At 41.7% G+C, this 26,710-nt stretch overlaps 1 protein-coding gene across 10 annotated transcripts in view; it reads left to right on the plus strand.

The window, feature by feature from the left end:
* JARID2 (jumonji and AT-rich interaction domain containing 2) overlaps window positions 1-26,710 on the plus strand; it is a 216,542-nt gene that overhangs the window by 67,436 nt on the left and 122,396 nt on the right. For 6 of the 10 annotated variants that reach the window (XM_051799158.1, XM_051799156.1, XM_051799152.1 and 3 more), the window contains exon 2: window positions 26,029-26,164. Coding sequence is in view for 2 of the 10 variants with exons in the window: in XM_051799152.1 (XP_051655112.1) it covers window positions 26,029-26,164 (136 nt within the window). In the remaining 8 variants the exon portion in view is untranslated. Of the gene's footprint in view, window positions 1-11,952; window positions 11,971-23,337; window positions 23,463-23,557; window positions 23,572-23,662; window positions 23,681-26,028; window positions 26,165-26,710 lie in introns of those variants that run through there. The other 4 variants (XM_051799159.1, XM_051799155.1, XM_051799160.1 and 1 more) reach the window with 4 other exon arrangements.

Consider the following 26,710-nt stretch of genomic DNA (forward strand, 5'->3'; position numbering starts at 1 on the left):
CAAATCATCTGAACACATCATCCAAGATGCTTTATGTTTTTGATTTTCAAAGGTGTTTCTTCTTTGGCTTGTACAGTGCTGTGGTTTGCTGGCACTGTTGAGATACCCCTGTGCCGTCAGGGCTGGTTTTGTTCTGCCCTGTGAAATATTGACATTCCTGGTGCGGGCTTTTGCTGGTGTTAGCACGCATAGAAAAAAAAAAAGACTGATTAAAGGTTTGCCACATGTTGCTCATCTGCGTGAGTTTTCTTTGTTCTGTGACTTTGGGCAGTCCTGTGTATCTGGCAGTATTTCTGGTTTGTGAGAACAGGGTCTGTCTGTCTTTCTTGATTCTCTTAGAAATGTGTGTGGTTTCTTTAATGTAGTAATTTTATTGAACAATTTTAAATGCAGTTCATACATGTATATGTGTATACTTGTTAAAAAGAAAAAAAAAAGTAGTAATGCTTTCCAGAAGGGAAAGAAATAGGAAGAAACACATTCAAACTGAAATACTATTTTCCCAAGGGATTTTCATAGCTATTGAAGTAATTCTTTCTTTGTGTTTTCCCTCTGTGTAACATGCATGCCTTCTTTCTTTTAATTCCAAGATGTAAATTGCTGCCATTATGTTCTGTATTCCTTAGGATTCTTGAAACATTTGTCTCAACTTAAATGCTAAGAGCCCCATAGCTTCTGAAGTCTACTAGAAATTGTGACTGTTTTCCCAACTTTTTCAGGCATTTCTTTCAGCTGCAGTCGTTTTTTGACTGTATTTAATCTAAGTACGTTTTAGCAACATTAACAGTGTACTGAATTTTCCATCACAGAAGCTTACTGAGAATTGATAAAATTGATAATAATTTAAAAAATTACCTGTAGCTGCTTACTGTTATTTGGTTACTATGAAAATTGCATGACAAAGTTCTGCAGTCTTTTAACCCCCTCAAGCAGAAATTTTTATCTTGAAAATTTATACACTTCTACGAAGAGCTATTCAGCGACCAGCATTTCATCTAGAACTAGTGTTTTGGAAGAGAGATGTAAAGGATCATTCCAGTCTGGTATTTTTATGTCTACTGGAAAAAAAACCAAGCCCCTGTGTTAAAAAATAAATATTTCTAAGCTCTTCCAGACCTGAGCATCATGTTGCAGCTCAGAGGAAAATTAAGCTGCAGTGATAAGAGAAGCAGCTGTGCTGAAAGGAAAATTGAGTGGAAAGGTTTAGCTTCATTATTTGGGGTGAAAGGGCTTTTTTGGACTTAAAGACACAGTTGACCACTTTCAAGTTGAGTGAAAAGTAGTCATCTACAGAGTTATCTCTTTGGTAATGGAAAAATAATCTCAAATATATGTGTCACGGACAGATAAAATGTTGTGAATGTTTGAAACAAGTTTTTGTAAAAAAACAACAAAAAAATTAAAAACATAAAACCCATATGTGATCCTAAGGTTTGATGATCCTTCTGGGTTTCTTTCAACTGGATATATTCTACAATTCTGTGATCCCCAAGGTTTTTCTAGTAATAAATTGATTGTATTTGTCCTACTTGTTTCATGGACTGCTAAGTAAAGCTAACCTTGTCAAAGAGGGTACATACTATGGTGCCCCAAATGAGTAACCTTTCTGGTTGGCTGGATCTGGCTGGGGGCTGTAAGCTGTGAATAATTAGATTGTAATTAAGATCTATTTATCACCTTTTCTCTTTCCAGCTAATTTAGGCAGTGATGTTAGGTAGATTATTTTGTTCTTTCTGGTGTCAAAAATACAATGTGTTGTTTGCAAATACTGCAGGATTTTTTTAAATGCTCCCATACACAGCTAAATATTCTTCTACAAAAAAACCCATCTTTTTTCTATATTTTCTATTTCACAGATAAGTTATGAAAGTATTTGTAAAAATCAAGACTAGCCAATCTTTACAGAGGAAATACGATCTTTAATGGGATTTTCCCCATTACATGTTGTAGTCTGACTTGGGGGACAGCTACACCATCAATTTATGAGTTTCAGCCTCCTTGCTGTAACGTGTAGTAGTGCCACTGCTTCCCATCCTGCCTGTTGGGATCTCTGATGCATATGTCCTACACAGTCACTGGCCCCTCTGATTTGCCGACAGAAGCATTTTGAGGGGGACTTCCTGGGAACCTTCTTGTGGCATTATGCCAGTGCAGAAAACTCCTGTGGAAGGTAAAGACATTTAAGGATTGATTTGTACTATTTTTAATAAAGCAGTGTCTGGAGGTACTGGAGCCTAAGGGGAAATTCAGAATATTTCTGGAAGAATCAGATGGATTCCAGATGTCTTTCCTTTTAACCCAGACCTCTAGCTGACCATGCTTTTCTGGTTAATTCCTCATAATAAATTACCTAATTTGGTGGATTGGTGAAGAAAGGCCTTGAGATGAAATGTATCAATTTTGGAAATACTTTTTATTTCCAGCAAGTAGTCTGATGTAAAGGCTAGACTTGGGCGGGGGGGGGGGGGGGGACGGACGACACACAGACGGAAGTAAGAAGAGTGAAGTTGTCATAGAAATAAAGCTGGATTCTGGCACCAATAGGCTTTAGAAGTGTAGTTTTGGACCACGTTTATAGGTCTTGGCTTGTCAGACCTAAGAGTAACTCCTGTGGAACATCTGAATGAAAGGAAAGATACCATAAAGGGAAATAAGGCCTGAGAAGAAAATGCCAACACTTTTTTTTTTTCCCCCATGCAGAATGCAGCTCTGGATCAGCTAAACAAAAGGGGAAAAAGTATGCAAGGGACTCAAAAAGCAATATTCAACTTCCAGCTCTGGTTTTAATCTTGTGCATCCCTCTGTGTTTCCCTGCCAACAACTAGAGGCCTTACAAGTGCTAAAGCACACGGGATTTCCAGTGGCAATAATCATATGTAACAAAGTTGACTTGATGAAGTCATACTCACCAGGACAAAAAAGCTTTAACAGCTTTGCCTGAGCTGAACTCCCCTCTACCCCTCTGAATTCCCCTGCAGACCTAAGGAAATGCTGCTCTGGGATATGAGCGCTGTACCGCTCAGGGGTCATTATGATGCAGTGTGGAACAATCAGTGGGCCGTCCTGGATGGGCTGCACTTAGGCAGGTGTGCAGATCCCCTGGAGCAGCCTGGCTGAGAAAAGGGCTGGCCAAGCAGTCTTCTTTCTGCAACAACTTTTTCTGAATGCAGCATTTGTAACAGGCTGTTTCCTGCCCAGTTTGGTTACTGCACAGATAAAATGCATTTGATATCCTCTTAATTCATTATTACCTTTTTTTTTTATACTCAGCTTTATTACTTCTGAGTAGCAAATGGATAGTAAGAGGAGTGTAATTTTTAACTTTCCTTGCTTCTTTTCAGCCTGAATTGCTGCTGAACTACTTAAATGTAACCACTGTATCTGTTTTCCCTGACATCGTGGCAGTATTATTTATGCTTCCCAGTGAAATCCCCAACAGATGAAAATCTCTTTGACATCTGCCTTTGACTTGTGAATAGTCTATAATTTGATACTATGCATCTTTTTGGATGTGTATGCCTTCGATTTTAGGATTTTAGAGAAGTGAAAAACATCTTTCCCCTTTCCCCCCCAGCTGTTAAAGTGATTAACGTGTGTGTGGTATTTGGCATGCCTGTGAGTTTTTTAATTTTATACCATGTGTAAGGATTTGCAGGTGAAGTGTAACAACACAGAATTCATTGCACTCTACTTACAGACTTCTGTTTTTATCTGTTTGTCTGTTCTAGCAGTACTGATGAGCATTGAGCAGTAAGGTAGTAGAGGACTGTCAAAACCACACTGCAGAGTCGCTAAATTGGTTCTCAACTTCCAGGGCTCCTCCTTTGTTTTTAACGACGTTGTTTCCACAGTGAGAAATCTCTTTGCATTGCTATTCACTGGAGCAGGAACATTAATCATAATTTGTGGATGTGTGCCTACCCACCTTCATTCTTCTTGCCACTCTTGTGGCTCCAGCTCCTGTCTTGTGTACCTTGGCCCATCTTGAGCAGCTCCGTAGCCATCTGGTTTTCACCCACTTGCAAGAAGCAACCTCCATGCTGAAGCCATCATGCCAGGGCTGGAACCACAAGGCTGATTTACAGTTCTCTTACCTGAGAGGTTGGGCTGTTATACCTGCATTTCCTGATTTGATTGCATTTGTAATGACGTGTTTCTGTGTAATAACAAGAAGGTGTGATTTCAACACAGGTAGGTGTTGCCTGCTCTGGCTGGCTTCAACCTCGAAGCAGAGGTGTAAAAACGTGAAAGAAAATAAAATGTGTGAGGATGCAGTAGCAAGAGTTTAAGCCTGGGTGAACAACTGGAATATGAGCCTTCTGGTTACACCCAAAACATGTGGTGGTGGTTTGGTAGCTGAGGCTGAAGCCTGTGCTTCCACAACCTTATTGCCACTTTTACTTTAATTAGTTAAAAGCCTTTACAAAATCAGACAGACATATGTGAAGATCTGTCTGAAAGGTTCCTTTAGCTAAGAGCATGAGAGACTAGTTGCTGGTTGCTTGCAGTGAGTAAGAGAAGACATTTTCCGTACAACTGGGTCTGGATCTGAAGGGAGCTTGTTCTGTGTGTAAAGGAGAAATCTACTCAGCTCTCGGCCCCTCAAGTGCCTTGGCATCTGTGTCGATGCAGGACTCAGTCCTCAAGTTAGATTGGAATGATGGTCTGCATTTTCTTACAAGTCAAGTACTTTCCAACATGGAAGGGAAAAAAAGTTGCCTTGAACTTTTCTGAGCACCAGGAGTAGCAGCATGAAATGGATTTTAGTACTTCCTTATTTGAAAAAAAAAAAACAAACCAAGAAAAAACCCACAGTTGCTGTTTAGGACCAGCTGAAGCAGTGTTGGGAACTGGGGACAGAAGAAAAGGAGACTTGAAATAAGTTATAGTTAAAGTCTTCTCTCTGGCCTTGACAGATGCCCCATTTCCCCAGATTTTTGACTTCTCTCCCCAGTCACACTACCCAGTTGATACCTGATCTTGCTATCCAGCTGTTAATGTGGCTCAAGACTGTTAATGCCTAAGCTGTGCTATTTACCTGTACAGCTGAATTGCAAAAAAACCCCATTTTTTAGACGATTTGAATAATTTATTCTTGGTAAAAGGATTGGGAAAAGACTTCTGATTTACAGAAATAAAACCTTACATTTCAGTGAATGACACTAGACATGGTGGTTCTTGATTTAAATTCTCATGCAGTAATTTTAAAGATCTTTTTCATATACTTAAGGTGTACCTTTGAAAACAACAAAATTTTAACAGAATGGAAAATACTTATTTTTCGGTAGCTAGCTCTTTGTTTCCTTGAGTTTTTGATAAATCATTCCTGGTGAATTTGCAGCGTTTGTTGTTGAATGTCAAATTGCTAGTATGACTGCTTGAGATGTGCCTCTCTTATGGTTCTAGTGTTGCAGATATGAAGTCTGTTTGGACTTGTCATAACTGAAAGATGAATCCTGGGTTTGTTACAAAGGCCTTCAGAATTTCCATAGTGCATATGGGAAGTGAAACTTCCTGTATATGCAGTTGAATTGTGGTAGGTGCTGGAAAGCAGGTAATGAGCTCTGCACACCAGTTCCGATATCACTTGTCACTCTTCTGATCAGTGTGCTGAAAGCAACCTCATGTAGCTTCCCTTTTGGAGACCACATTTTGAAAACCATTTATTTTATATTTTCTTCCATAAATTTTTTTCATGTGTGCCACACACACATTGCTCAGTTTTGTGTTAGTTGACTTTCTTAGGTAATCCTGTTCAGAAACTGTCTTGTCACAACAGCTTTGAAACCTTAAACAAAAGTATATGAGAAATAATTTGACTGTGATAGTGGTTGCAAGACATAATGGACACCATTCCCCTTATGTATAGGATTTATGAACCCCACGATGTTATGGTATTTTGATTTAATTTTCAGTTCTACTCAGTTCCTAGAATAAACCGCAGAGCCCCTTCTTTTTAATTGACCTGTTTCTTTGACCTCAGAACCATGATGCATTTTAAAGTGGATATCATCGTTGTGATGGATTTTTTGCATATTCAGTTTATTAAGGATAGATCTAAACAAATGTCATCTTAGATGGACTAAGATGTCTGTAGTGCTTGCACTTTGTCCCTAAAGGGGAGGCAGACAATATCAGAATATGCAGGAAACATTTGATAAAGGAGCACCTGCTTTTAAGTGCTCGATTTGTAAGATTTGGTCACCTTGCTCATAAACATGGTATAGTATTCAAACATTCTATTCTCCCTTTCCATTGAGAAGGAAAAGAATACTGGACCCTAGACAATCTGAAAGTGAAAAAGCGATATCCATATATTGCATTTAGAGAAATATACACCAAAAAGGAGGTAAATTTATTGGAAATTTGTGGGCTCTATTCATAAATTTATAACATCTCTGATTTTAGTTTGCAAATAGGGTGCACAGCTGCAGGTTTTTTTGTGCTTGTGCTATTGGAGTATTTTGAGCTGAACCAAGTATATGTGCTGTAGGGATGAGATAATGCCAAGTATGAACTAGATGAGCTGATGTAATTTCACAGGTTTTGTGAGTTTTCTAACAATTGTATGCTCTTCCCCTCTTCCTCCGTTTCCTCCTTCTTCCTGGGAGTGTAGTACTGATAGATGCCTGCCAAGCTGTCAGAAGAAAATTTGGGAAGAATACAATGAAGTGTAAGCTGCTTCACAGACATCTTGAATGTTGGTGGAGACTGGAAGTGCATGAGCAGAAATCCAGTGTCCTCTGTTAACGAGAGGAAAGCTAGTGGAGGGGCCTGGGGAACTGATGGCCAGTGTGAGATTTTGGGCCATGTGAGTGCATGGAGGAGCAAGGCAAGGATACAGTAAAGGGAAGAGGGCATCAAGCATGAAGAGTAGACTAGTATGCTTCCATGATCCTTCCCATCACCAGGAGGTTCATAATCTATTGGTAGATCTCAGGAAAATTGCAAAGAGGGGTAGGATTCTCAAAGGTAATTCCTGCAAGTGGCGTGGCTGAACTGAGGAGCAGGAGGAAAGCTGAAGGCCCTTCCTGGCCACCAGGTGCTGCGTTCTGACCAGCAGGGAGCAGAGTGCTGGGGAAGCTGAGCACATGGGTCCACACACAGTCAGATCTCATTAATTCAGCAGCTCATAAAGCAACTTGTTTTGATTAACTCAAATTTATGTCTGTGAACGTAGTGTGCAAGATAAATTTTTTACTTGTGTTTCACTTGGTGTGGCAGCTGGGGAACCTGCTCTGAGATCATCATCCTGCCTCTTCCCTGCTAGTGGATGGGAGAGTGCCCATGTTTCCAGAGCAGCGCCCTAACCTGATTCTGATAAACAAGTAACTAAATAAACAGCCCCGCCTTTATTGCTCAAATGCAGCAGCTGGACCTTGTAAGATGCTTGGCTAAAATGGAGAGATGTTCATTCCATTTACTAATTGATTTTACTTTTGAACTTCCTTTATTTTCAACTACGCGTAGCAATAGACATAAGAGGGAGAGGGGGGAAAACAAAACAAAAATCAAGTGAAGGCATTTTTGTCTCCTCCTTTCCAGACTTTGTGCCAGTTTGGACTTCCCTGCAGGCAGGCTTATCTGTGAGTAGGGCAGGTTTGTGCTAGCCTCCCTCCCAGATAACATGTGCCTCAGTAGGATGGGTGCCCTGCCTCCTGTTTCTTCCTTGCCCCATGCGACTGGCCTCGAGAGCGGAGCAGCGTTGGGATTGGTTATTGGGATTGGTTTCTAGAGCTCAGGCGCAGTGACCTTTGGGACACGGTGGCCCTTGGATCTTGTGGCATGCTGTGAAATTTGTGTGAAGGCGCACATTGGTGTGAGGGGATGAGCAAGTCTCTGTTCCTGAGAAGTGAAATTTCACTGACCTGGTCCCAAGGTGGTTTGGCACCTTGAGTTTCTGCTCAGGCAAAAATACGTTTTGCCTTTCTGTCTCTTTCATGTAAGAGAAATGTCACAGAATAAATTTGAGGGAATTAACCCGTTTGAAGTGTTTGAGATGCGCTCTGTGGGAAAATGGTGAAAACCTTCTCTACAACTACATAGATCTCTTTCTTCTCAAAATCCCTCCTTTTTTGATGTCTCCCTGATCCTGGTCCAGAACCACTACTCTGGCTACAGCCTCACCACCCTCTGTACCCAGTCTTGGGGACAGTTTGGTAGCCCCCTTTTCTGTGTTCTCATTTTGATGCCCTTCCCTTCCCTTCCCTTCCCTTCCCTTCCCTTCCCTTCCCTTCCCTTCCCTTCCCTTCCCTTCCCTTCCCTTCCCTTCCCTTCCCTTCCCTTCCCTTCCCTTCCCTTCCCTTCCCTTCCCTTCCCTTCCCTTCCCTTCCCTTCCCTTCCCTTCCCTTCCCTTCCCTTCCCTTCCCTTCCCTTCCCTTCCCTTCCCTTCCCTTCCCTTCCCTTCCCTTCCCTTCCCTTCCCTTCCCTTCCCTTCCCTTCCCTTCCCTTCCCTTCCCTTCCCTTCCCTTCCCTTCCCTTCCCTTCCCTTCCCTTCCCTTCCCACCAGTGCCGCTCTCCCTCTATTTCCCTCTACGTGGGTCTCCACTTACAGCAACCAGTGCACCAAAGGCTGGTTATTGTCAAGAAGTGAAAATTGTTCCTCAGGTTGGTGTTTTGCCTAAAGTGAAGGCTTGGCCTTCTCTCACTGCCAATTTTTTTGTCCTATTTCTCTTAACTTCACATTTTTAATTAATATTTCATATTTCTTACCTGGCTGAGGCAAAATACATTCCTTTTGCCTCAGTAGTCTGGTTTGTTTGTTTGTTTGTTTGTTTTCTTTTTATTGCCCTCTCCTTCTCAGTCAGTCCTGGAGATGAATTTTGAGGGTTTTGTTTTTTCTGTCCATATTCCAAGTTCCAGCAGTTTTCCGGTCAGAACCCATTCTGCAACAGGAATGAGGGATTTTATTATTACAAGAAGTAGGTTTTTTTGGTGAGAATCTTGCTAGATTGCCATCCCTGGCAAATGTTACAGGGCAGAAACAGAGAAAAAAGGCTTTCAAACTTTGTGGTTTATGCCTTTTTATCGTCCTTTTCATTGCCTTGGTCTTACGTGTGTATTTTTGGTCATGAATACAAATTTTTACCCAATGAAATTTTCTGTTAAATGCACAAGATTGTTTAACAGTTAAGTAACTTTCACAGCACTTTGGTTTGCCTTTTTTTTTTTTATCTACATTTCAAAACATTTACAATCTATAAATCTCTACCTTCTCATAGTTCTGACACTATACCTTTTTGGTGAGGTAAGTGGAGCAAAAGGATATCTAGCCTGAGAAATAAATATTTTCTGTTCTCTTTCCAAATTTGAATGTCCCAGGTTTATTCTTAGATGTTGTTTTTCTCCCCCTTGCTATATCCAAGACTGGCTGTAGAAGGTAAACACTGGGGGAGCTGAATGAGATTACAGCATCACTTTGGTAACCTTTCTTAGTGAATGGGCAGTTGATCTGTCCATAATGCAAAGCACTTAATGTATTGAAACGTCTAAGAAAGCAAGCTACTAGTTCACCACTTAGTGTTCAATTTCCGGATAATAACATTTATTTATAGGGAAAAAAGACTTAGTTCTGCGATGGCGAAGTAGATATTGTCACTCAAAGCACAGTCTTTTTATTAACCTCAGATTTATATGGTTAAGTAATTGTTGTATTAGTAGCATTTCTTGAGTGGTAATGTGGAAAAAAAATAAGACAGATGTCTGTGTACAATGTGCTCCTTGTTTATTTATCTGTAGTAGGCTGGGGCTAAATTGGCCCACTGTCAGGGGGGCTGTGAGTGATAGCTTGAGCTCAGCTGCCTGAAGCTTGAAATGCTGCGACTCATGGGCAATATGTGCCACGTATTTCTTTGTGTGTATGTCTGTCTGTCCTTTCCTGTGCATAGCAAAAGGTAGGGGAAAGACTTGTGCATAAGTGCCACATACTGAATTTAGTTTTTCTTGAATAAATTGGTTGACCGAAAAAACTGTTACTTTCTGCTTTTTGTTTGTATGTGCCTGTGGAAGCAAAACATATTTCTCTGGAACAGGAAAGCATATAATATTGAATGAATGCATAGCTTGGTAGTAACACATACGGAATGCTTGGAGGTACTTTTTTTCTTACTGTTCAGATTTTGAAACTAAGGAAAATTCTTCTAATATATCCATTTCTACTCTGTTCCAATTTCCACAGCATTTTAAATTAGAAATGTCATAAATTTGGTATGAAGCTAAAAGCTTGTTACGAAGTAAGACAGGAGGATATTCATAAAAGGAAGAATATTTAATCTATCTTCTTCATGGCCATTTTCTTAAACCTGAAGTAAACATGGTGAAATTGAGTGAATTTCTATTAAGCAGACTCCTCTGCTTTCAAGTCACGTTCAGAACAGACAATTGATGGCATATTTCCAGCTGGCAGAGCTGTCGAAAGGTAGCATGCGACTTCAACTCCATTTTTTCCCCTTTTCAACATATGATTGTGCAAGTCTCACGAAATTGATCAGAGAGTAAATATTCCTTCAGTATGTAAAATAAAGAATAGATCTGCAAGCTGGATTCAGTGAGTAAACAGATTTTTATCATACTAGAGAGTTTTCTTCAATAGTGCAGGTGCTTTACACACACATTTTTTTAAAAGATATGATGATCAACTTGGTGGCAACTGTTGGAGTCAATACAAAGTCCCATAAGTCTTCTTTTGCTTTTTAGAGTTTTTTGTGGAGGGGAAGGGTAGGGATAGGATAAGGGGTTTGCACAGTGAGTATTTTCTAAAGCCCATTTAAATCTGTCGTCTTTTTCAGAAATAGGAAAAAACTTCACCACATTTTGGTGGCTGTTATTTTTTCCACATAAGGTACTTAGGGACTAATAAAGGTGTTTTCGTTTTCTGCTGGTCGTGCCTTGATCATGTTTTGCCAGGTATTAACTGCTTGTGTGAACATTAGCAGCTTCTCATAGCCTTCCCCTCCTGTAAAATAGCTGGAGGTGATAATCTGACCCAAATAAGTAAGTAACAAAATCTACTTGCCTCCGTGTCTAACTGATGGCTAGAGTCCTACCTCTCCCCTCTGGAAATAACTCTGTACCCCTGGGGCTGTTTCAGTGCCTGAGAGCATTGCAGCATCCTGGGAGCACTTCAGAGGACTAAAGCAGACTGCAGCAGCACTGTGGATGTGGGCACTACCAGCCTGCCAGATTTTGAGCAGAGACTCAGTATAAGGCTCAGTGTTGGGAGTATGTAGCTCTCAGTGTAAACTGCCGGTTGCGTGGTATTTTAAGAGCAAGGTGCATTTGCTCAATGCTTTCCCTGTGAACATTGACATCTAGCGAAAACAGTTAATGTCAACCCAAAACAAGCTTTGTGACTGCCTGTGGTTTCCTTTGGTCACATACCAGAGACGAAACATCATTGAATTGCTCTTTCCTGACATGTACTCCTTGAATGGAGTTGGTGTAAATTTAGTCAGTTCACTTTGTTGAGTATCAAGAGCAGTGTGATATGTAAATAAAGCTTTATCAGAGATAGATTTAAAATTCCACAGTTGGCAAGGAAGCGTTAGCAGTGTAATATAATACAAATATTTACACAGTAACTTCTAAGTCTTCAATAAGTGCTTAATATTTGAAATATGTGTTGTGAAAACATTGACTGATTAAGCCATACCATTGCTGCTACATCTGTATGCAGCAACTTGCAATGGCTGGGATGCAGGAATCACTAGGAGGAGTAGGTCACCCAGCAATGCAAAGGCATTTTAACAAGTCACCCTTTTTCCCTCCCCCTCAATTTCATTAGGATTCAGCACGGTCTGCTCTCCCAAGGTACATATAGCTCCATCCCTGCATCCTGTTGGAGCTGCTGCTCTCAGAAGCTGTTGCATTCATGTAACGTGACTGGATGTGATCACGTGCCCAGTGCATCTTAAGAGTGCTCCAGAAGCAAAATTGAGATAACCGAGTTTGTGCCTACCCACAACATGGCGTGTAATCCTTACTAGTCTGACCCTCCTCCTTGTGTCTGTCATGGCCATTTTATAAGGAATTGCAATGGACTGAAATGATGGATTGTTAATCTTTTGTCTGCCCGCAGCGTCAAAGGAATGGTGCTGGACTCTAACTGGTCTGCTTGTTTTGCTGGGAGCAGAGGCTGGTGCCAGGAGAGATGCTCTCTTTGGGTGGATATTTCTGCCTTGCCTAGTCCATCACTACATTCAGCCTCCAGTTCCAGTATTACTTATGAATAAGCTCACAAAACAGTAGAATCAATAGACTGCAAATTAAAATAAACAGAAACACAGCTCCTAAACTTGCTTGGATGATTCTCTGCTGCCACCTCATTTGCCAAGAGACTGCAAGAGCTGATCCATGCCTAAAAATGTACTGCTGCTTTACAGTCTTTTCCCCCCCCCCCCCCCTTCTCTGGCTACTCTGTTTTGCCTTCTGCAAGTATACAACAAAGCTGAAAAACAGAGTGGTTAGTTCTGTGCTTGAAGTGTGAAGGTCAGGTTGAGTTTATTGTAGGTGGTGTGGATATGATCTATCCTAAAAATCACAGACTTGATCACAGTCTGCCTTCAAAACCATCACTTCACTGTGATGTTGCTAGATATGATTTAACCAGTTCCTGAAATGTTTTGCCATAAAGCTGTTGTTGATAAGCTCTGCTCTGTCTAGACCCCCGTGACAATTTCATTTCACTAAACCCATTGTTTTCCACAGAGAAGCTAACAGACAGCTTCCGTCCAGCCTACGATCTTTTCCCTATGATGTGGCTGGTCATGCAGGAAACCCAGCCCACATAATAAAGTGCCACCTCTTTTCCTACTGCAGGCTAATGGAAACAACCAGCACCTGATGCTGATGGTGTGTGGGGAGGTATCTAGCAGCCTGTGCTTCTGCCCACTCTGTAGGCAGCTGCCGTGCTGCCTGGTTCAGCCTTTGGAAGGGCTGGAGGTAGGCATTGCTGTATGGGGCCCACAGAGATGCCACAAAATCCTGGCTTGGCATTAACTCCTGCTGCAGTTGCGGGAGGTTTTCATGTCTCAATCAGTTGTGGTGATAACATGCTAAAGCTAGATTTTGCAAGAGAAAGGTGAAGTAGCAGATGATGCCATCAGAAGCTGATGTTGGGGATGTTGCTGAGGATAGTTTAGCAGGTGGGTGTGGTGTGAAGCGTGTCTGCAAAAATCTGTTCTAAGGTAAGGCTGTAACACCTGCCCATCCCAATAATAGGAACAGGATGATTGCAGTGACCTTAGCTTGCAGATGAAGAGGGGTTGGAGTTTGCAGAGAAATGATGCAATTCTCATACTGTTCATGATGTTTTTGCAAGGCTAAGAGCAAATAATCTTGAAATGAGCTGGCAGGTTTATGATTGGGTTTTATGGGCTTTTATGATGTTTATAATCTGACATTGAACTTGCAGTTTAAGAGGTGAAAGGTTTAAAGGAACACAGTAGCAAAGGTGTACCACTGAATTTCTTCTGGGTGTAATTTTAACGTATGGCTTAGATGCTTCCCTGATGTGGTAGGTTTGCTAAAGTATGGATGATGTAGTTCACAGTGCATGTGTCACTGAGTAAACTGACTCCATCCATATCGAGTGTTCCACAGAGGGAAGAATTGAGCAGAAAATGTGATTTTTGCTTTTCTAAGGATGGACATGGACTGGATGTAACTGCCTTGTGTGGTGTAGCCACCCAGGCCCCAAAATGCAGCCTTTGTCTTTCCACTTAAATCCCAGGCTCAGAAATATGGTATATTATTGCCCATGTCTGCTTGGTATTTTTTGGTTGTTTTTCTGGTATCAGTAAAAATCTAAGGTTCCCTGCAATCTTTAAACTGGAATTCTTAAATTATGACCTTTCCCCACGGTCCTTTTGGAAAAAATAATACTTTTTTTCCTGACCCCTGTCTTCTGATTCTGCATCCGCTTATTTTGAGAGATATGTGCTTCAGAGGTCCTGCCTGCAGATGTTTGCATACGTACAGCACAAGCCTGTTCTTACTTAACTATCCATTTCTGTTTTCCTGTGTTATCTTGCATTGCTCTACGGGGCTTGGTGAGCCGCAGGTTTGCTGCTGGCTAGCTTTTTGAGGTTTCTGCTATGCACACTACTGTATTTGTCTCCCGGCTCTTTGATTTGTAATGTTTTGCCTTTGATTGCCGCAGAAGGTATAAACAAGCCTGTCAAAAGCCTTGTTTACCGCGCAGATTCTGTGGGGGTGGCTGGTGGCCTCAGACCCTAAAATAGATATGGCAACGAACTGAACGGCTTAAAATGCTGAGAATTTAATTCGATCTTTCTTGTTGCCTTAAATATTGGGACTGAATGAGGATTTCTCTAACAGAACAGAAGGTGAACATGTTGGTATGTGACAGTAATAGAAGGGTCCAGACCTGCTGTCATTGAGATGCTCTTCTGCAATCAGAGGCTGGGCTAGGCCATTGGATAGCGGCTTGTCTTCTTTAAGTCATTGTACCTGGGGAGGGGAGTACTTTATCTATCCTCTGTGCTACAGCATCCATGGAAGCAGTTGTTCTGAAATGGTTCCCTGGATCCTCTTGTGGGATAGCCACTCTAGGAAAATCCGAAGCAGTCCCTCACAGTTTTAACATCTGTTTTATGCTGGCTTTGCAAAGGAAGAAAGAAGGAACTGCAAAATCACACAGGGGTTCCTTTTTTCCCTCCTCTTTTTCATGTAGCACCATGCAGTTAGTAATATCATAGCTGGGGTTTTCAGTTGTGGTGGTGTGAAGGTAACAATGATTTGGCTTTGACGTGCTGCAACAGCTGCAGAATTCATTGGAGCTTAGAAGCCTGTGAGTTATAGCTGTGATGCCATTTACAGCTTTTATGGAAGAGCTCTTAAATTTGTGAAATGTGTTACTTTTTGAAGTGCATTATATTTGTAATTTGAATTCTCTAAAATCCTATCTGAGAAAAAAAAAAAAGGCTTTGAAAATCCCCCTCTACCCGCTATAAACATGGGGAACTCTTACCAGGCAGGGAAGCAGGTCTCTTAAATTGAGTGATAGAACACACAGATGGATTTGTAAGTGCTAAAATGTCAATTAGTGCACTTAAAAGCTTAATGGTTGTCTTTGATGTGCTTCTAATATCATCAGTAAAGTTTGAATGTTGCCATTGATCAGGGAGTGGAGGAGGGATAAGGGAATTGAATGCCAACCCAAACAGATCTCTGGATGGTGGGGGAGGCACATCCTCTGCAGACCCCTGTTGCATGAGCTGTGCCCCCACAGAGTCAGGGTAGCTGTGCATCACCCCTGCCCTAGTGCTGAGCCACCTGGCACCAACCCAGCACTGCCTGCTGAAAAACCTGCAAAAGCAAAGGAAAAATCATTGTAGCATTATTTTGAACATAGACTTGTTGGTTTAAAAAAAAAAGAAAAAGGAAAAAATTGTGAAAAGTTCAAAACTTGATTATGTTTTTTCTTTATTGGTTTGACACAGATCTGGTTGTTGTGAAACACCTGCCTGTTAAAAATCATTCTGTGTAATTAGGAAAGCCTACTATCTCCATAAGAAAGAGCTTTTTTTCTTTTTTTTTAAAAACACCTTTTCCCCAGAAAACCTCCCAGGTGCTTGTCATCTTCTTAATTTATCTACTCAGGAGAGATACAGTGTCTTCACAAATCAGGCCAGATATTAGAGTTGCCAGTGACCATTAGCTATTCTCCTCCCTCGTGTTTTAAATTGTAGTAAGAAGTGAAGCCTGTATGTGGCAGAGCAGCACTTCAACCTACCTTGGTCTGAAATTCTTGACCTGGGTACCTTAGCGATCTGCCACAGCTTCAGTTCCAGGCTATGGTCTTTACTCTCCTCTGGCACTGATTATTTGAAAAAATATTTTGCAGGCTTTCTGGGAAGTTACTTAGATGCATTCATCTGATTTATCACTGAGCAATTGCCTCACAGAGCAAATGCTGATTTTATTATTTGCTTCCCTGTGCTACTACAAAACCATCATTTGTTTGCTGGGTAGTATTTTAGAAGTCAAATGTATTTAATACTGAAGAGCGAGCTTGGTAAAGCTTTAGAGCATAGGTTTTCACTGCTTATATATCTTGTCTTCGTGCAGAAAATTTACTGGTATAACTAAACTGACCTGAAAATACGTTTAGAGTAGCTTTAGAGTCACCTCATATGTTTGGTTTAATTGACTTACAAGCGAGGAGTACAGATTTTGTTTATGTCTCCCAGCTTCAATGGATGCTTCCCTCCCAGCTTTAAAGAATATTCTGTCAGTCGGGAATGTAAACAAGGACAAAAAATTCTGATAGAAATCTCCCTTTTTTCAGTAGTACATCAAGACAAATCAACATCATGCTTTTAGTGTGTCCATCCCAGGAGCCTGTGTCAATACAACTGATTTAGTTCCCCATCCAACTCAGTAAAATTGATTCAGGCCTCAGTATCCCGAGGTTTCCCAGCAATAGGTTCGGCACATTTGGCTGTCATTACCCCTCCCTGAGTTTAAAGACTGACCAGATTGTTTTTTCTCTTTTTCTTTAAATCTTTTTGTAATCTGATGATTGTCTGAACAAGAGACATCCCATAGACTGATGTGAAAGAGGAGGAAACCAAGTTAAACATTTCCAAGCTAGGGCAGGGGACTCCTTGCATCACCCAGACCTGCTTTGGGTCAGATTTACGCAAACTTGCAGGTCCATCACTGTGTGAGTTACTCTGTGGGTAGAGTTTACCATACCCCAGCTTTGACAGTGCTACTCACTGCTGGCCATGGTCCTCCTGCAGGGCTTTGGTGATGGAGCTAGTCATGCAATCATGAGCTACTGCAGTGCCATCGAAGTGAGTCAGGTGAGCCAAAAACTCCTCTCTGATGACTTTAAACCAGCGCAACCCATTTGTACTGGAAAGGTTTAAATGAGGGTGAGTACAGCATCTCTGCTTGGTCAAGAGTTATCCAGCAGGGATATGGTGACCTTCCCAGGTTCATGCCTCAGAGTTACTGATGGGCACAGCTATATCGAACAACATAGCTAAACTATATAGGCTTTGGGCTAATGTATTTATTTCACTGGGAGAGCAATGTAAGTTTTATATTGGCAGATGCATATTTTTTTTATATATATGTACATGACTGTACTCCTAGAAAGCAGACAGATGAGCAGATCTTTTCTTATTACAGGCTTCAACATCCTGGTACTACTAAAGTCCTACTAAAGAAAAACACTGACCTCCTGTTGTACTTGTGAGGATAGATGCTAAACACATGAACAGTTCTCTGGCTTCTCTAAAGTATTGACACCACTGACCAACCATTCAGACACTGTGAAATGCAAAAAATCAGATCTCTTTAAGTTCCCATAGAAATACTGAAGGCAAATTTATAACACACCAATTTTATCTTTCTCTCTTCCCTACTTCCTTGGCACTATTTTGGCATGCAAAAGTTGTTAGTGTTTTTCAAGTTGAGAATCAGGCTAATATACAGCAGGATTGGATTAGCCATACATGTCTGTAGGTCTTGTTAGCAGGCATTTAAACTGCAAAAAATATTTTTTTAGTGGACTGTATTTGTATGGCTGCGTACTGGAGCTTGAACACCTTATAAAAATATGAACTGGATCAAAATGAAATTAATTAGAAAGAATATATTTGGATTTAATTAACTCGAGCCGCTGAATACTCTTTGTGCATACTGGGTTTTATGTGTCTATCTGAAGTGTACTTGGTGGAGAGTTTTAATTAGAACTGGAGACAGAGTAAGAATATTTGGAATGTGAAATTTATAAATGGCAGCGATTTTCAGCTAGGAGTATAGGCCTTTTTTGGAACTTGCTACCATTTCTCACTTCTCTTTTTTCCCCTCTTCCTAATAAGCTTACTTTTATGTTCAAATTAATACCAGATTCTGAAAAAGAAAAAAATCCTGTTGTGGCTCTTGGGCTTCTGCAGCATGATCAGAGTTGTCAGATCTGCAGCTGCAGGAGATATTTTTTACCTTTGTGTGTTTAATGGCTCATACTACTCTGTTCTTTGACGGTAACATTTAAATGTAAAAGTGCAGGGCTGTGGATGGCACAGGACATGTGGCTGCCTTGACTACTGTCTCAGATGTCGGACATGCCAAGACTCAAAGAACTGATTTGGCAGCTACCCAGCAGATTTTTATAAAAGCTCAGTTGGTGGCCAGAAACCCTGGCTGTCAGAGTTGTGTTATGCAATAAATTGTTTTTCAGCAGAAGTTTCTAATCCAATTTCAGCTGTAGTTTTTTGGTACTATGTAATCAAAGATAAATATATATCATTCCATGGGTTTCAGAGAAGTGAAGACATGCAGTGTAAGCATCCCCCATCAGGTTGGTTGGTTTGTTTTTCTTTTAAGAAAGATTTAGACCTGTTCACCTACACAGGAAATGATGCTTAGATTATTTTGGTTTCTGCTCGGGAGGTATGTATTTGTATACAGCATGCCCTTTCAAAGATAACTCAGTGTGTATTTTAGGAGATGTTCCCTTCTTTTGAACAGAGCACCAGGTAAGGAACCTATTTATCAAGTCAGAGCTTTTGCTCAGGCATAAATTGGCTACAGGTGATGGTCAAACAGAAAATTCTATCTTGTCAGGCTGTCACCTATCCAAATCATTGCAGGCCCTGTCCCTGTAACAGATACAGTCCTCACCCTCTTATATTTCCCTTTCACTCCTCTAAAGTAAATAATTTTGGAAAAAGTGGGTATGGTTCATCTGAATGCAGTGAGATGTTTGGGGTTTACAGTATTGACATTACAGCAAAGTGGTTTTCATTTCCTGAATACTGTCTGTGGTGCCCTCCCTTCCTCACGGTCATTGTCATGGTTTGGTGCTGAGGTGGGCTTGCATCGCTCTAAGTTGCTGCTCAAAGGGACAATCCCACTTTTCTCTCTGCCCCAGCAGTGGTTGCCGTCTGGTTATGTGGTTAGTAATGAGGGAGCTGATCTGGATGAAGACAGTAATTTTTCCTGTCTTGAGGGGGAGATTTTGATTCTTTTCCCCGATAAAGCTGGTCAAGTGGCCACATAGGGGCTGGTGCCGGCATTGGGCTTGGAGTGGGTGCATCCCAAGTGGTGTCAGGTGAATTAATCTGGTTATGAAAACCTCTCCCCCAGTCTGAGTAATTATCTTATACCTTTACACCTCTTTCTTGCAGCACTCCACCACCCCTGGCTTCTCTCTGCTGCAGGCTCTTGTCAGAGCCCAAAACTCAGACACTCTCGTTGCAAAATGGTTGATTATATTCCTGGTCTGGCCTAAGTAAGTCGTAACTGTGAAGTCATGGCTATTGGTGAGAGTTGGTTTAAGTTGAAGTCCTGCTGCAAGCTGATAAATTAGGAAAATTTAGAGTTGTCTTTACTCTGAATTTGCTTTGTCTTAACCTTTTATTTTTCTTTTTTTTTTTTTTGTGTTTATCTTGGCGGACCAACATGAGAAACAGTTGATGTCTTGTAAGGTTTCACTAGTTTCATATTGAGTAGTAGTTTTCTAGAGGTGCAGAACCATCAACAAGGCCTCTGAGTTTATGTAAAAGAAACAACACATGAACTGACTGTTTTTCAATATTTCATTATGAGGCTGAAGATAAATTTAGGAACTATTTTTTACACCTCAGTTCTGGGAGCCTGTATGAAGACACGTGTATTTGAAGATTCTGAGTGTAACTCTTCTACCCTAATGTATTTTTGCAAGAGCAGGTTAAAACTCACTGGGCTCAAAAGTGCCTGAGGCCTTTAGTGACCCAAAAAACGCAGCGTTTCTCTCCCGTGCTGCTCTTCAGAATTCATCTGAAAGGAGGAAATGCAATCCCAGGTGCAGTAGGAGGCGGTGAAAGGGTGCAAACCAAAGGGAGATTGCAGGCAATGAAAGCTGTGGGAGAAGTGCTAAAGCAGGGAGAGATTTTTATTTTCCTCCAGTGTTTCTTTTCTGTGTTAACATTGGTTCTGCTAGTCAGGAGCTGTAATGTGATGTGAGTTCTTTGGGGAAGTTTTCTGCAAGTACGAAGGGAAAAAGTCACTATAATTACCAGATACGCTTAAAATGCTAAAACAGAACCATTAATAAAGGAAATTTCCCCTTTCTTCATGTTAGTTAGCACATTTTAAAAACATGACCTATTTTCCTAAACTAGACAGAACAGATTACATTTTCCAGAAGGCATGAGTCACTGTACTATTAAGTCTCCAAGCTGTATCAATCTTCATCAACTTAAGCCATTCATGAGATTTTATTTTTTCTCACTGAATATAAGCAGTTTGTTTTAAATGAGAAACTGCTACATCCTCTCTGGATAGTTAAACTTGATTAAAAGGTTAAATATTAAATAAGTGCGAACTTTATTCTGAGAGGAGAAGGGAGTAGGGGGACCTTGATAGTAAGCGAAAGACTACAAGGATATTACTGTGGGTATATATATGGGTATAACTAGTTTTCACCATGCTCTGCTTGGCTGTAAAAAGTCCAAGCAGCATGATAGCTGACAGAAGGAGCCAAAAATCTTTATTTATAGAGCTTCAGTTGAATATATTAGAGTTTCATATCAGTACCCTGGGAGTTCAGACTTCTGCTAGGAGTATCTGCTGAGGAGAGCCTCTGCTGTCTGGTCGAGGAACAACCCATGTGCTCCTGCGAGTTACGTAGAGACGGAGTTTACACCGATGGGCCAATAGCAGGGTTTCCCCCTGTGAGGACAATGTGGTTAGAAGGTTGATGGGGACTATGTAATCCACTGGAGACCTCTGCTAATGCAGCAGGGGAAGTACACGTGTTGATAACAGCAGTAACACTTCACGCTTTCTCATGAAGTTCCTGCCGTGCCATGCTTATACTGAAAAAGTGGGCTGTGTAAATGAATAAGCCTGCTAATTGCACTTAGTAGTGCTAACTCGCCCAAGCCTGCACAGAAGGATCACTCTCAGCCTCGGATGGCGTATCTAGGTTTTCCTCCAATTTCTCTTAGGTCTGACTTCTAGAGAAATACAGGTGTAACTGTCTTCCATTGATAATATACAGCCAAAAGGCAAAACTCTGTTGAAGGTCTTGAGTCCAGTAAACAAATGTTTCCATCTTGGTCCTTCAGCTGAAAAGTAATTTATATGATCTCTGAAAATGTGTTTTTCATGCAAAAGACAGATTATTGTTATGTTTCTAACTAAACACAGTAAAAACCACCCTTTGAAATAGTTCTCCTTCAAAAATATCCTTGAGGAAAGAGTAGAAACTTGTGGTTTAGTTTTCCCATTGCTTCAAAATGACCTTCTTGCATCTGTGGGAAAGACTCTCTGGGGGCTGTTAAACCATGAAAGCATATTCATTTAGGGCATTGGGTGCCACAGTGATTTTAACCGAGTGTTGGCTGCAGCACTGGAAAAAGAAAAAAGAGGGAGTTTGTGTTTTGTTGTTTTGCTTTTTGCAACCTGGCATGAAGAATGAGGTCAGGAGATGCGTGCTTGGGAAAGACCCAAAGAGAGAGCTGGAAACACGCCAACCTCACTGAGTCATAACACACATGCTTATAAGGATCTTTGTACCTTACGAAGTCCTGACTTTTTAAATAAAACCATCACTGCTGTTAAAGTATTTACATAAAAGTAAAACAAATAGCATGGAGTGCCTCATGGATTCTCCCTTGTTCCAACTTTCTTTTACCCTATGAACTATGACTCCTGTTTGCTTAAGGCAAGGCCAGGGCCGGGCTGAAAAATGTTGTATCTGTGATGAATGAACGCAGAAGCTTCAGTCATGTTTCTGCTGCTGCTCGAGGAGTGCAGCAGCTCCCCCGACTTCAGGCTGACATTTCACCTGCCCAGGAGGTGGTGTAAAGCTTGCCCTTCACTTCTGCTTGCTTTGCCTTTGTTTTAGTAAGGATTTGAGTATAATTTTTGAAATAGGAAGGCTGTGTGCAGCCTGCGAACATCACCTCCAGAACTGTAAAGCTGAAAGCAAGCTGCCAGCCATACAGCGCGAGAGAAAGCTGTTCTCCAATCTATGAGGTAGCATCCTGTGTAGGAATGTACCGTGTAAGTAAATGGAGGTTATGCTCCTCTTCCCTATCCCCTTGGACTGAACTTGCCAAACTGTTGTTTGGCTGTCCTGATAGATGTTCAGATATAAATGTACGATATGAGGTTCCCTAAAATGGCACAACAAAGAAGGTGGCATGATTATTTTTTTTAGCAGTTTGAAGGAAATGGTGCAGTTGCGTTTCCTTATTCTGCCCTGGACCTTCCCAAGTTGTTTGTATCTGTTCCTTTTATGCTGACCTACACAGTGAAGGTTATGGGCTTGTGGTGATGAACCTACAGTTTAAGATGTTATTCAGTCCATTTTTGGGTTTGAGTCAATAATGGACAATCCATTAGTTCCCCACAAGTCGTTTCAATGGCTAATTACTTGCACAGTTGCAGAAACTGTTTTTTAATTCTGTCTTGCATTTTTCTGAATCGAGTTCCAGCTGTTGGATGTTATTATACCCCTCTCTGCCAGCCTCAAGAGCCATCTATTAACAAATCTCTACTCCCTGTGGAAGTATTTAAAGGCAGCAGTTGAGTCAGTCCCTTTGAGGTTGGGTTTTGGGGGAGTGGGTTGGTGTTGAGAAGTTACATAGATTAAATTCCTCAAGGCTTTCACTTGACCATACTTCTAAACTGTTCTGGGCATGTGTATGTTGTTTTGCTAAAGTGAGATAACTCCTCCAGTTGTTAGCAGTGTAAGTGCAGACCGGGCACATGACGGCTCTCCCTACACTGGGGTGATGAGGCAGAGGCGATCTGACCCATGTAATTATGGTTAAATGTGTTGGGAGCTGGAGCTGCAGCCGGTGGAGCAACAGCTCAGCTGGTCTCTGAGTCAGCTGCTCTCTGGCTTGCGGCTGCTTTTGTGCTGTAGGCTCTGGGGAAGATGTGTTTGACCATTGTGAAACCTTTTTATTGCCCCTGCATATGGAGCCATGTGAACACAGGTGTTGGCAGTGGCTTTAGCCCCTTATTTTGCTGACCTTGGGTACACATGGTGTTGGGGAACTTGATGACCTTTTTTCAAGCCACACAGAGGGTGTGGGGAAAGCCCACAGCAGAACAGTGTAGGCAGGACAGTGGCTGCAGTCTCAACACAACTGGGCTGATGGGAGCTCTGGTGTGGAGAGACTCTCCCATGTGCATTTCTATTGGCAGCGCTGCTGTTTCAGAGGTCAGATGAAGCCAATATGGTTCATCTCAAGTTTTACAGCTCCAGGAGTTGAGTGTGATGTGAAATGTTACTGTGTTGCTTCAGAGGTTGCTGAGAGAGGTCTTTGTTCCTGTCTTCTGGGACCCATCTCTTTGCTGGTGGCACTAATGCCCACGCAACCCTCAGGCTGGTGGGAAGGCAGGAGTGTCTCCTGCAGTGGTGCTGGAGCCTCCAGCTGGCACCAGGAAGACATCTTGGCTGCCTTGTCCCTTGGAAAATTGGGTGCCAGGTTACAAACCATCCTTTTGCATGTCCAGCACATTGTCTGGGGAGAGGGAGATGACTTCAGACTGTTCACAGGAGTACTTGGGGAGGGTGGCTTAGACCAGAGGCCTCTGGTGTGTGGTGATGAGCTCCTTCCCTCCCACAGGCGGGACTGTCGCTGGCATGTGCCAGGGCATGGGCTGTACCTGCCAGCAGTCGCTTACCTGCTACAGTGGCCATGTGGTCAGCACATGCTGATTTAAAGATCAGTCCTGTCAGCTGGTTTCACCCTGTCACTACTGAAGCAGCAAATGCCACCATGTGCTCCTTGCAGTGAGCGGTCTTGACAAAGTGAATTTAATAGGGAATATATTTTTGTTTGTTTGTTTGATTAAATTATTTTTCTGTGTTTTTTTCATGATTAAGTGGGCCAGTGGGATCAGGAAATGATGGGTATTTTCGTGCAGCTTCAAGCTCCATGGGAGCTGTGTGGTCTGGTGGAGGAAGGAGTTTGTTCGGGGCCTCAGACCGGGCATGGTGTCTGATGGGAGAGAGGGCTTGGGTGGATGAGGGCTAAGGAAAGTGGCACATCTCTGAGTATGCCTGATATTAACTGGGGTCGATTGTTACACAAGGCTTCTGTATGCCTGGCTTAAATTATGCAAAAATACGGGGTGATGGTTTGGTTGCCCCTTGTTAGGGTTTCTGTTTAACTCATTTAGGCTTCAGAGTCAGAAGCAACGTACCTGGCTGGAGGGCTCTTCATCCTCTTTCTCTTCCTGACCATTATATTAGGGATTTGTACAAATGCCAGTGAAAGGAGCGAGTGGTGTCCCCAGGCTTGTGTCCATAGCATGAACAGGTGCTGAAGGTGCTTATGACTGTTTCCTAACTGAGCGTGATTCCTTTAAGGATTTATTAAGTAATTTCTGTGAAAACAGAAATGCACCACGTCCCCCTGGGCCCTTGTTGGTGGGAATATAAATGGGGCCATCTTTGGGCAAGCTTTGTTGAAATTGAGCAGGCTGCAGCTCTCAAATGTTTAGTGTCGCTTCTGCTTAGGGCTGAAGTTGTGTTTGGCAGCAAAAGGGTAAGCCATAGCTGTTGGTATAAACCTTTGTTGACAAAATAACTGGATGTACTAGTCCTTTTAAAGTGTTTGCCTGGAGGTTTTTTTCTTTTTTTTTTGGTTGCTCTGGGTGTTGCTTACAAAGTTTGCTTTCTTGGCCCAGAGCTGCCTGTGCTCTAAAGCTCCTTGGGTATGGCTCAGCCTTCTTCAAAATGTAGGAGCTTGTCCCTCATGCAAAATGCACATCCTGCTGCCAAAGCGCTGGCTGCTTTCACTGCACTCATTTTGTTGCCTTTTTTTGTTTGTTTGTTTGTTTTTTAACCCCCGCCAAGTAATTTGTCATAGCAATTTTTTTTAGGGGTGGGAGTTGGAAATGGTTTTGATCACTGAATTGGCTGAATGCCAATATGTCGCTAGAGGAGCAAAGAAAAAGCTATCACTGGCCACCCTAAGCTATGCTTTTTTTTTTTTTTTTGAGTTGGTGGTACCCAGCATTACTTTGGCACATGGGATGGTCTAAGCTCTCCTGCCTCCTGGTGGGGATCCCTGATGGGGCTTTAGGAATTTCCAGTGTAATGTGACAGTATGCTGCTGTACACTTAGACTTACCACTTAAGGTCTGCCTAGAAATATTAATCTTTTGTGTGGCAGTGATGTAGCCCTTGAGGAGTTCAAGGGCAAGAATACTCAAAGAGTGATTTCCAAAGACCCTGAGACAATTATAGGGCTTATGAAAATATGATGACTTACCTATCTCACGTCTTTATATCAGTTCACTGACTTAAATTATTTGAATGCTAAAGACTTTAGGGAGTTGCTTTTCCAAGGAATTAATCTTGTAACTAAAGTGAGTTCTAAATATGACATACACTAGTATTCCTTTTGACAATGTAACATTTGTCTCCTCAAAATAAAGTAGAAAACATCTGCCCTGTGAGCCAAATTCCACTTGGCTTTACGCTGATATTAATTCAGAATAACTTCACTGTTATCAATGTACAACTTCATTGTAACACTGCAATAAATGCAAATCACAAAACCAGAGGGAAAAATAACCTGAGCCAGGAGGCACAAACCAAGGCCAAAATGGCAACAAGAGAAGTTAGTTCATGAAGCTTGCCTCTTAAATTTCTGCAACATTTGTTTTAGTGGGTTTTTTTTTCCCTCTCCTAATTATCTGGGAGCACTTCCTGGCTGTGATAAATTTCTCTGTGAGGGATTCATTATAAGGATTTTAACAATTAAGTTTCACTTCCTGTCTAACACCTAGTACATGGCTACTGCTGTTTGTAGGATAAAGGATTAGAGGGACTAATGCCCTGATTTGATGGTAATAGTTATGTTTCTGTTCTCTGTTAGAGACGATCAGGTTGCATTTTCTTACAGAGTATTTTTCTTAAGTTTCTTTCTCTTTTTTTTTTTTTTAAATTATAAATAAGCTGTGTAGCCCTAGCCTTTGGGGGTTTGTTTTTGTTTCAGAAACATGCAACTAATGTCTCCTTTCTGTTTCCATCTTCTTTAGGATGACAGCGATGGGATTCCCTGGTCAGAGGAGAGGGTGGTGCGGAAGGTCCTTTATTTATCTCTGAAGGAGTTCAAGAACGCACAGAAGCGGCAGCACGGGGATGGCATTAGCGGGAGCCTCAAGGCAGTGAACGGTGAGATGCCTCTGTGGTACTGCTGGAAGGACTCAGTCCTTTTGCCATGGGGTTCTTCTGTAGCAGGGAAGGAGACCAGTGTACCTGTTCTTTTGACAGGTACACTGTGCCCTTTTGATCTGCACAGAAGAACTTGTTTCTGAATTGCTTGAAATGCCCAGTTTGAACAATCCATATGTTTTGGTTCCTGGCTAATTGACTGAGATAGGGATCAAGGTGGAGGGTAGGTGCCAGGTGGGAGGACAGTAGAAAAGGAGGCCCATCAGGTCAGCCTACTCCCTGATGTGTCAAGTATGTCCCCAGAGGAGGTAACCATTTAAAGGTGATTGACTCCAGTTACCTTGGGGAAGTACTCTTGGACAGAAATGATGTACTCTCATTTAGGTGCAAGAAACTGGCTTACTTGCATCTGTCTCTGGAGTCATCTAAGTCCTCAGGTGAAGTAGCATATGATCTACATCGAGATTTAAAGGGCTGAAACGACACAAACGCTTTGATGTTGGACTCCCCTGGTTTAGCAGTTCACAGAGCAATTGTTTAAAGGTA

The sequence above is a fragment of the Manacus candei genome, unplaced genomic scaffold (genome assembly GCF_025592945.1).
Source record: "Manacus candei isolate 608988 ecotype Guabito, Panama unplaced genomic scaffold, ASM2559294v1 h1tg000049l, whole genome shotgun sequence".
Classification (NCBI taxonomy): domain Eukaryota; kingdom Metazoa; phylum Chordata; class Aves; order Passeriformes; family Pipridae; genus Manacus; species Manacus candei.